Genomic DNA, 11,520 nt, shown 5'->3' with positions numbered 1-11,520 from the left:
GCGAAATACATATTTATATAATATATATATTGGAAAACATATAAATACATACATACATATGTACGTGCCATGCAGACTGTATACGCACATGCGTACATATACATACATACATATATGTATACATATGTAAATATGTATTTAAATTTTTGTTTCATTAATATACTATGTACGAATAATTTCTCACTTTGATTTCACTCTTCTTTTTTTTAAGGTTTTATTTTAGGCGATTCCTGGAATTTTACATCTCTAAGTAAAGGCATGGTGAGCGAAAATTCTATATTATTTTTTGTTTCTTTTTTAAGGTTTTGTGTTGTGTTTCTTTAATTTTTACATTCTCATACCATATACATACGTACATATATATTTGACTTTTATATGCCGTTACAAAAAATATGAAGATTGCTTTTGAGTTGTTTTTTTTTTTGTTATTTTAAAATAAGATAATTATAACAAAAGCAATGCATGCCAATACATATTTTGCATATTTAGATACTCTCAAATTGCTAATTTCTTAAATCTTCCTGGTGCCAAAACGCAAATACATGTACTCGTATATTTCAATAGAATATACATACAAAAATTCACAAAAATTTTATTCTTTGTTGCTATAAAGGCCATTTCCAATTGTTCTGTTTAATTAAATTTGTCTGTGCGTGCACATACGGTCTTTCTGCCAATTTGTTTTGTTACTTTACAGAGTTCGGTTAATATTAGAGTGAATTTGATTAAGCTAAATCAATGCATAAATTTTATAAATTGCATTTAACACACATACGTAATATTTTTTTAAAATACTTTTTATAAAGTTTTTATTTCTTTTATTTTTTATTTATTAAAAATATCACAACGCCTTCTTAATGTCGTTAAACACAATTCCTTTAGTTTAACTTTATAGAAAAAAAAACAAACAAACAAAAACAAAGAGTGCAGCTGAAATTTGTTAAGCGGGAATCAAAGAACAAAAAAGCGCAGATTATTCTACGCTTTGCCATACAAAATTTTATGATTTTCCATTGCGCGCAGAAATGAACTGAAATGATAAAATGCCCGAAAATACTCCAAAACAAGTGCTAAGATTTCTAAAAGTTATACAGCAAAAATTATGAAATAATTGGCTTTTTTTTTTAATAACCATCTAAAATAAAAAAAAATAGTTATAAAATAAGTTTTAAGTAATAATACAATACATAATGATGCATAGACTAATGTTTTGCCACTTCCTCCGATTTCGCTCTCGTTCCTTCTTTGTTCCACATTTCTCCAGATTTTCATAAACTGTGTTCGCTTCTTTTTAACTAAGTTAAAAAATGGTTTTTTTTTTTAATAAAAATATTTTCGTTTTTTGTGAACAAAGTATAAAAGAAAACTTAACATTTAACATACAAGCAGTTTTAATGCCTTGCCTATAACTTCTTATAACTATTCGTCTACGCACAAAGGGTTTTACAAAAACTTTAGATTTTTTAAATTAAGAAAAAATCGCTTTTAAAACATTCGCATCGTGAAATCTGCTTTGAAACATACATATGTACATATGTATGTACGTCTGTCTGTATATGCCTACATATCGTTTATTACATATTTGCAACTGCTTCCCATTTTTATTGCGTCTTAGGTTGCGTATACGCATCGTACGTCGCGCATTCAATACATTTTAAAGCATACTTCTTTGTGTTCTTGTTCTTGGACTGCTGGCTGTTCCGCTTTATAAACGTGTAAGCTTCACTAACACAATACCACAATACTCTTGGAAAAAATGTCATTATTCGACTGGCGCATTTCCCTTTCTCCTGCCCTTCTACCACGCCCCGGCCCTTCACAACAACGCTTCAGCCGCCACCGACGACGCCAGCCTACGGCCATTTTCCTTCCTTTCTGTGCTCCTTATTGTTATAAGCTCACCAATTTCGATGGCTCACTTGTAGGTGTCTGCATTTCCAATGGATGTTTGTTTTGCGACGAGCAAGTCGGCACCAGTGGTCCCGAAACGGGTGTCAGGCCGGTGCCACCATCCATTAGCGAGTCGAAGTTGAACATGCCTGTTGATGGTGTTTGTATGGCGACACCATTGATGTCCGTTGGCGGACGCTCTGTATTTAAAGCGAGATTTTGTGCCTGATTGCGTAGGTTTGTGGGCAACGAGTTGGGACGCTGCTTGCTGCTACACAATAGTGGTCTATTCGGTGCAGCTAATGTGCCTGTTATAGCAATGCTGGTCGCAATGATGTTGTTGTTATTGTTGGCCATACTATTGCCTGCAACGAAACTGGCGAAACTCACTGGTGCCGACGTCACAATGGGTGTATTTAAGGATGCCGAGGCCGCAGCCAATGAAGCCGATAGTGTGGCTACATTCGGTAAAGGTGGCTGTACCATCGGATTATTGTCGGAGAGTAGCATGCGCTTGGGCGATGGTGGGCCGTCATGATCCAGGGACGAGTTTGAGTCGAGCGCACTATCCAAAGGTTCGTGCTTGATGTGCGGCACAATGTCTAAAATGATGGGCTTGAGATCGATGGGCGAACCACTGCGTCCCACAGACGATAGCGTCGTATCAACTCCAATGATATTGCTGTTACTGTCGTTGCTGTTACTATTCGCTGGCGCAATTAGGCCATCGTAGGTATGTACGCTCAATAGATCTTGTCGTATCTTCTGGCACGTCGGTCGATGCGCTTCCAAAATGAAGGCCAAACGGTTCTTGGTTACTTTAAGGCTCTCGACCTCCTTCTGCAGCGTTTCGCGAATACCCTCCAGACGGTCAACTTCTGTTTGCAATTCGTTTGTTTGGTCGACGCGACGTTTGCGACAACGTGCCGCAGCTAATTTGTTACGTTCGCGACGTATGCGGCGCTTCTCCTCCTCTTCGGGTGACATATTGGTCGATTTGGCAGGTCGACGGCCGCCTTGATTGCGACGTGTCGGTGCAGGCGTAACTGTGGCACTATTTGAGGTATGGACGTTGCTGCTGTTGGGCGAAGTTGTCAGCAACAGATTGCCGGCATGCTTGCCAGCTTCTGCTGCGATGGCGTTGTGCAAAAGAGTGAAATCATTTTTGGACGATGTATTTGAGGTAGCGAGTGAAGCGTTGCTAATACCGTTTAGGCCGTTTGGAAATGAGGTGCTGTCAGTGGCGGCGCTTGCTACAGAAAATAAGAGAGAGAAATCCAAGTTAGTTGGGAAATGTATGTAAAGATTATAGGGGCTTTCATGTGCTTACAAGTATCTGTTGTCGCCATTGAGTTTTCCTCATTCAACTGTGAATTGGTCCAGGACGCCTGTGAGTCGTCCGTATCCACATCGTTGTAGCTTTGCATGGCGCCGGTGAATACCGGACTTGTGGAATTCTGTATTGAACTGACGGGCGGCGGTATGAAACCGGCCTGACTGGGCGGGTTCGAATGATCGGTTGTCAGCTGTATGAATGTCTCCTCGATGCTGCGTAGGGTGGTGGGCGTCAACGTGGACGTGGTCAACGTGGGAACACCACTCTGTATGCCATCCATTGAAACGAGCTGCAATGAGAAAAGTAAAATTATTAGTGATTTGCATAAATAATGGATACAATTTATTACTAAATTAAAGATTATGCACAAAGCTCCTATACAAGTTTTTTACTGTAAAAAATATATATATTTCAAGGCACTACCCAACAGTGTTTCCTTGTAGCGTTGATGAAAAGGCTTAAGAGTTTTATAGGAAAGCTAAAATCTCTGGAATATTTCGGGAAAAACACAATTATAAACGCACATATTTTTATAGAATTATCGGCAATTTCGCCTCCCACAGAGAACTGTAAACCCGTTGCATACAATTTAACATATTGGCTGTTTATGAGTTCCTATAGTTTTATGTGAAACAACAACAACTACAACTGGAAAAATATCTTTTAACACCTGTATTTATGTACATACATACGTGCCAACATACATATACATATATTCACTCAAATGTACGTACATATGTACGTATGTATACTAGGGTGTCTCACCAAGAAAAATGCGCGTTTTTCAACGGAATTGTAAAATTTAATGTATTCTAAGATTTCCGGAAAAAAAATTTTAAAATATACATATCTAAAAATGGAATTTTTCATAAACAAAATACGTGTTTAAAAATATTTTTTTCCAAAAAACAGGTCTGCACGGATATGTTTAAAAATTGTATCAAATTATTGAGAGTTTGAATCTTATATTTATTTCGGTATTTAATTAAAAAATATTTTGGCGAAAATCTTAGAATAGTTAGAATAGAGTGTTATAACTCCGATCGCAACACAGTACCGGATTTTTTTGTATGGCGAGTGATTCACCCTAATCTACATTTAGGTATGCTTGTTTTTCGCCCTGTCACTAGCTTGATCGCTTCTTCCGGCACCTGCTTTCCCCACTCTCTAGCATTTACCGCATCGAACTCTTTATTTTTGTTTTTTTTTTTATTGTGTCTATTTATTTATTTTTCATATTCCCAGAATTCGCACCAATTTTCTCTTGTGTTTAATTTATATTTCTCTACATTAATCTTTTATTCTCCACATTTTTCGCAGACTCTTTTCAACTTATAATTCTGTCAATTCACTTGGTCTGGCATTGTTTTTATTAATCTTTATCTTTTTGATTTTTACATTCGCCGCGGGTTGTTATTTTTAAAGATGAACTCGCAAAATTTGTGCCGCCTATTCGCTTAAAAGATCTTGGCAGCGATTGGTTGAGGAGGGCTGATCGCATCGCTGAGCGTTCATCTGGCTATTGTTTATTCCTTTCATGCTTTTCGCTATGTTCGCAAATTTAAATTTAATTAAAGTTAATTAAGTACAATGCGCAAACGTTTTACTAATTGACGTGCATGTGTGTAAGTATACATATATGTACATACGTATATGTATGTACTGTGATGAACAAAATTTAGTGAATCCATATACAACTTTTATTTACTTAATTTGAATTGCTATTCCCACTCAACTACGTTTTAGTTAAATTTTTCATATCAAATTGGGTACAAAAATTGCTCGACAACATGGCATTCCACTAAAAATTTGTTCGGCAGTTGCGAGTGGGGGTTGTCTCTGTCTTTACTTCTGAATCACTGATGTCTAACCGAAGTGGCAAGTTAGACGATAATTTTGTTATCAAAATGAGGCGTTGTTAGTGCGCCTGATGCCAAGCTCGATCTTTGAAGATATCTCGTAGCATGGCACTGCATAGATAAAGAGATTTTAAGCCGGTGGCATCATTTAAACTTGCCTTTGGGAGAGTGATTAGCTTTCTACATATATCTCTTGCAGTTGTAATTTCCTATAAGTTGTTTAGTCTGCAGTAGCCGGCGTGAGTTTTGCCGAAGGATATTCTAAGCAGACGCTTCTCTGATAGTAAGTGTTTCCATACACCGAGAAAACAGTTTAGTTAAGTAAATTAAATACACTGAGAAATGCGTAAGCCAAACATATTTGTCTCGACACATAATTTGGTTATATTTAATGATTTGGTTGTATTGACCAAATCTTGTGTTGAGCGAAATATGTGTTTAGCTTACTCTTTTCTCAATGTAGAAACGAAGGATTCTGATTCAAGCTGGCTAACTATTGCTTCCATTGCCAGCTAGTTAGCCTCCTAGTTACCCTCTATGGCTTTATGGTACGGGACTTATTTCAGTTACACAGTGTATTCGCCAAGGGTGTCAGCACCATATCTATATTTTCGTCATGTTTTTTTTAGCACTTGTGGATCAGCTATTGTTGTGAGTTTAGAAAGAGATTTCGAAAATTGTCTATAGCTTCGTTATTAAACATTTTTGCTGCTCTTTGTATTTGTCAATTAGTAAAGGATACATTCCATAGACTTTAAATGGCACAATCATAATATAATCAGCATCATTGACCTAAATAATGAACATTAATTAATTTTCTACAAAAAGCGCGAAGTCGAATGTTTAACGACCATATATTCATCGGCGTAGCCAGAATGAAATTTAGGGGGGGGGGGGGGGGGGGCTCGATCCTATTAAGCTGGCATTTCAGGATACTATTTTATATATATATAAGGAAAATTTGAAAGTTAGGGGGGAGGCTCGAGCACCCCCCGGCCCCTACCTGGCTACGCCCATGCATATATTATATGTATGTACAAATAAAACATAGATTGAACCTTACAAAGGAGATCATAGCGGAACGAATATAATAAATAAAATACATGCAATGTCCACGAGTAGGTGTAGGTTTGTATGTATGTACATATGTATATACTGAAATGGATTCATCAGCATTGCATTCCGCATGTGACAAATTGAACGTACGCCAAGCAGTGAGCGAGTGACCGAAATGCAGTAGAGAGCACATGGGTATTTTATGAGTGGAAATAAAAATAAAAACAAAAAATCTACATATGTATATACTTGTACTAAATACCTACATAGAGACATAACAATTAAAAATTTTAGAAAAATACCTGTTCATGGACGATTTAGAAATAGAATAAATGGTGCAATAAAATAACAATTTATATCTAAATAAATTATACAACTACGCACATGCATATGTAGACGCCGCAACATTGTTAGAAAATATAAAATTATGTGCATAAATAAGAACTCATATGCCTGCAGATATACTTAATTACATATAAATTTATACAATACATATATGTATGTATGTAGGTAAAAGTATAGGTTTTGGGTAACGCGCCATTTTCTTTAATGATGATACGAGTATGTATGTGCCCTCTCGGAATTAAGCAGACAGCCTCAAAAATTTTGTTTGTTTGTGGAAAACAACAATAATTATCATTTTTGGCAGAAGTTATCGCTGCTAGCTATTTCGGAGATCACCACATGCCATCAGACTACTTTAAACGCCATTACTGGGAGGTGAACCAGCGGCTTGAAATTAATCGTTATTTTAAATTTTTACTTTTTCGATAATTTTGTCGATCGTTTTTTGTTGTTGTTTTTTTTTTGTTTTAAATTTGTTCGATCACATTATAACCGTTACTTTCTGATTTGATTTTTTAATCGCATACGATTTAAATGTGTCATAAAAACGCCGTCTCCATCATAACGGTTAAAAATGATCGAAACAACATTAAAATCCAAAATAACGATTATTCTCCAGCGGAAAAATGAGTATAGAAAATAACGATTTTGCAATGATTTAAAAATAAAAATCTTGATACCTAGTTAGTTCACAATTACTTGAGAGTAGCTGGAATCATCATGCAGAGTCGGACAACTACGACATCGCCATGTTAATAAAGTAAATTGCTTGAAAAAAATTTCAATCGCTTGTAGTTAATACAAAACGCTTATTAAAATGCTTCTAAAGTAGTTAATTTTCCGACAGGGTACGTATATATGTATATATAGATATATGTATGTACATTGCACGCCTGCCTGCTTGCCTATATAGCTATAGCTATGTACATACATATGTATGTATCTACATAAATATCTATCTACCTGCTGCATAAAAAGCTCATTAGCCAGAAAATTTGCTATTTCGCAAGCATCCATCGAGAATCGACAATCGCTAGTAGCCACTGTGTCAACTGTGCTGACAAGGCCATCACCAACGGCGCTGCCACTGCCGCCACCGTCGCTGCTGCTATATTCGCCGCCATTGTTGAGCGCCGGTGATAGGTGCGGCGGCAGGGAGTTGCTGCTGCCGCCAACCACTGTTCTTATTGGTATTTCATGTGATTGTTGCTGCAATTTTTGCTGTTGCCTTTCTAACAATGCGCGCTGTAGCTGTTGCAAATGCAATTGCTGCTGATTACTAAGCGCATTGCTGTGATTAGTATTATTATTATTATTATTATTATTATTATTATTACTATTATTGCCGATATATTGACGCTGTTGTGGTTGCTGTTGTTGCAAATGAAATTGTTGCTGTTGTTGTTGCAAAAGTTGCATGTATTCCTGCTGACTCAGTTGTTGCTGATTTCGTTCGAATTGACTATGTCGATTATTTGGATTTGGATTATTTGCGGCAAATGGCAAAAATGCTTGCTGTTGTTGCTGCATTTGGTGCTGGTGCAGTCGATTATTGCTATTTGTTGCATTTAACGCATTATTATTATTGCCATTCATGCCACTGCTGCTGCTGCTGCTGCTAATATTATTTTGATTATAAGCCGTATATTCGCTTGCGTGCGTGTATTGCTGTGCTGATGACGTCGTCGCAAAGAAATTGCCATTGCAGGCAGTATTCACTGCAGGGCCAGCTGTATTATGCTGTTGCTGTTGTTGTTGTTGTTGTTGCTGCAATGCACTAAAATTGGCTGCAAATGTGGCGTTAGCCAATTGTTGTTGTTGTTGTTGCTGCTGCTGCTGCTGCTGCTGTAATTGCAGTTGTTTCTGTTGCTGCAGTGCCGCTGTGGTGGCTTGTTGTTGCTGCTGCAACAGCTGAATCTGCTGTTGACGCTGCATTGGTTGCTGTGTTTCTTGTTGTTGTGGTTGTTGTGTTGGTTGCTGGTAGCCAGCGTGCGTGGGTAGTTGCTGTTGTGGCGACATTTCTGGCGTTGGCAGCTGTTGTGGTGGAGGCGGTAAAATTATTTCTTGCTGTTGCTGCAGTAACTGTGGTTGTTGTTGTTGTTGTTGGTTTTGATGTCGTTGGCGTGCTTGCTGTTGCTCGAAGCGGGAAGTGTACGGGCGCGGCGACGGCTGATGTAATGGATGCGTTGAGTGGCTAAGTTCTTGTTTTTCTAATTGCTGTTGTTGTTGCTGTGGTTTTTGCTGTTGTGCGTTGGTGGTGTGCTGGTACGCCGGGTACGGTTGATATTTATACTTTCTCATAAATATTTTTTTTTTGCTTTTAACTTGCGCCGTTTTGCAGGAGGAAAAGTATTGAGTATTTAAAAAAAAAAAAACCTTTAAAATTATTCTTATATCTTGTTGTTATTTATTTTTTGTTGCAAATACACAGCGCGAATTAGTTTATTTATTTATTAGCTAAGTTTGTATTTAAAGTTTTTTAAGCTGCTAAACTCTTTTGTTACAATGCTCCGGACTTGGTTTACCTCAGCTAGTTTGTGGGCGGATTTGTTAGTTATGTGCGTAGATAATCGATAAGTAGTGCACTTAACAGGTCTTCAACTCACTTAAATATAATGAATAGTAACTGTTTTTCTATATATTTATAATTGTAAAATGTCTTAATTCGTACAGTTTACTTTGTATATATATATATATATATATATATGTATGTAGTATAAACATATGTAAATAGTAGATAATAGCTTCTAATGACTAGCTTTAAGTCTTTGTTACACTTCTGGCAAAAAATATGCAGAAAGAAAAAACACTAAAGGTTTAAATTTGCACGCTGTTTTTCACAGTTTTCAAAATTGTCACAAACTTTCTGTTGTGTAGTTAATTTAAATTAGTTTTTTTTTTTTACAAAACACACTTAGCTTTTAAATTGTAGTAATAATTTTTACTTATTAAGTTTTTGTACGTACACTGAGTATTTTATCATTTTTTTACTTTAATTTTAATTATTTCGCAGTTCGTTAAGGTTTTTTTTATGCTGTTTAAAAACACTTTATTTATTAATTTAAGTTAACATGCGTTTCGAAAATTCGTTTATAAATATTGTGCATATAAATATTTCAACAATGCTATTTGAGTATCTCTTTCAACAAAACAACAAAAAACAGATAAATTCGTATATGTATGTAAAAACTACTTCAAAGAATCACTAAACTATATTTTAACAGCTTATAAATATGTTTATATATCCAAGTATTTATTCACACTTCTTTATTGTTCACTTGCAATTTATGGCCGATTTGCATAACAGTACTTTTCGGCACTTTACGTTTCCAAAAAACGCACCTCAAAAATGTTCTCATATATATTTTTATTTTTTTTATTTATATTTCTTTCTCTCCCTCTCTCTCTCTTTTTTAAAGTTCTCATACACTTCCGTTTACTAGCGCAGTTAACCGTTGCTTTTGAATCGCAACTTTCATTCGTATTCGTATTCGCTGTCTGTTACTTTCCTTTTCCTCCTTAATTTTTGGTTGTTCGTTATTCGTATTTTTGTACAGTTGTTGTTCGTTCTTTTTCGTTTGTTTCGTTGTTGTATGCGTTTGATGTTGTTCGTTGATTTTTTGTTGTTCTTAAGCTGTCGTGGCTTTGGTTTTTAATATTTATAATTCGATTTTGTTTTTAACTTCTTCTTGGTCAACCCACCATGCGTAGCTCTGGAGGTTTAATTTGATTAAAAATACGTTTCTTGAGCCCACTCTGCTCGTTGATTCGTAGTCGTCGTTGTCGTCGAAAGCCGTCGTTATAATAATGCGACGTTGTTGTTGCTGTGGTAGCCTCCTTGATTTCCAACTTTTCAGCAGTCTCACATTGAAGTATTGCGTTTGACGAAATCATCGGCGGAAACATAGTCGTTTAACAACAACAACAAGTATAAAACTTTCAAAAGTAGTTCTTTGCTTTATTTTTTAAATATATATATTTTTTTCGTTGTAAAATCGTTTAGCAACGCTCAGCCATAATACTCGTATTAGCAAGTTTACAGCAGCTGGCGGCACAAAAATGTTTAATCCTATTTATGGCAACTGGTTTGTCTGTAGAATTAATTTCGTTGAGGATTTTTATGAATTTCGTTGCGTATTTGATCGTAGCGCCGTAATGAATGTTAAGCTCACTAACTACGCCTGATGTGCTAAGAAAACTACAAGTTTTTTTTTACGGTGTATATTTGTGCTTTGCAATTATATAACCGGGTTTTGAAAATGGAGTTTTGCTAGTGTTCGTTACAAATTCGTGGCTTAATATCTTGAAGAAAAAGAAAGTATACTGCCTTTTTAAATAATTTTATTTTCTTTTTTTCGTTATTCGTTTTTTTTTTATAGGTTTTATTTCGTTATAATATATTTTAGAGTGATTATGGATAATCTTTTGATGCTCTTGTTTTTCTTCTTTTGTTGCTTAGATGCCGTCTACTTCCTGCGCTTTTATGTACAATAATTCCCTTAATCTCCTTGATTAAATTTTCAACCCGCTGAAGTTCGCTATTCGCTTGTTTGTCGTTGTTATTGTTGGTCGGCGCGTTATCGTTATTTTTCTTCACTACTAGATATGTACATATATCTATTACTGTGGACCGGATTTTTTTTTTTTTTACTCTCAATATCTAAGTTCGCGCACCGGACGGACACACACAAATCAGCCAACCGGGCAGACACTTCAGGGGCTCGATACTCGTATTCAACTAAATTCTAAATTTTCTTCTCACTATTTGCAAAGTGGAAATTTTCAAATTGAAGAATTTCAAATACACCAACACTATGGCGGCGTATAATTGAATGTGGCTGCACATGTTTACTTGTGTGTGTGTGTGTGTGTGTGTACGTGTGCATGTGGATCAAAAGAGCCACGGGCGTGAGCAGCGCGCAATTCGCAAATTCAAATGTGGTCCACCGAAACCCACACAAAAAAAAAACAATGCTGCTGACAGCGAGATACACTACTGCACAAATGTATATACATACATAGGTACATATGTAA

At 36.1% G+C, this 11,520-nt stretch overlaps 1 protein-coding gene across 1 annotated transcript; it reads right to left on the bottom strand.

Annotated features, from left to right (window-relative positions):
* Positions 1 to 428: 428 nt before the first annotated feature.
* LOC118736982 (transcription factor kayak-like) lies at positions 429 to 8,818 on the bottom strand. The gene is made up of 3 exons (XM_036467179.1): positions 7,450 to 8,818; positions 3,221 to 3,515; positions 429 to 3,143 (listed from the first exon to the last, which is right to left on the bottom strand). The coding sequence occupies exons 1-3, from the start codon at positions 8,785 to 8,787 to the stop codon at positions 1,891 to 1,893; spliced, it is 2,886 nt and encodes a 961-aa protein (XP_036323072.1). The 5' UTR covers positions 8,788 to 8,818; the 3' UTR covers positions 429 to 1,890.
* Positions 8,819 to 11,520: the final 2,702 nt, after the last annotated feature.

This window comes from Rhagoletis pomonella, unplaced genomic scaffold (genome assembly GCF_013731165.1).
Source record: "Rhagoletis pomonella isolate Grant_MI unplaced genomic scaffold, Rhpom_1.0 Rhpom_scaffold_00004, whole genome shotgun sequence".
In the NCBI taxonomy this organism is placed as follows: domain Eukaryota; kingdom Metazoa; phylum Arthropoda; class Insecta; order Diptera; family Tephritidae; genus Rhagoletis; species Rhagoletis pomonella.
Note: the sequence above shows the minus strand (reverse complement) of the source record. Positions and strands in the feature narration are given on the sequence as shown.

Coding starts and splice junctions, on each gene's coding strand:
- LOC118736982 (XM_036467179.1), bottom strand. CDS start 8,787: ATGAGAAAGTATAAATATCAACCGTACCCGGCGTACCAGCACACCACC. Junction 3,516..7,449: donor ATGAGCTTTTTATGCAGCAG/GTAGATAGATAT, acceptor TTCTCATTGCAG/CTCGTTTCAATGGATGGCAT. Junction 3,144..3,220: donor AATGGCGACAACAGATACTT/GTAAGCACATGA, acceptor TATTTTCTGTAG/CAAGCGCCGCCACTGACAGC.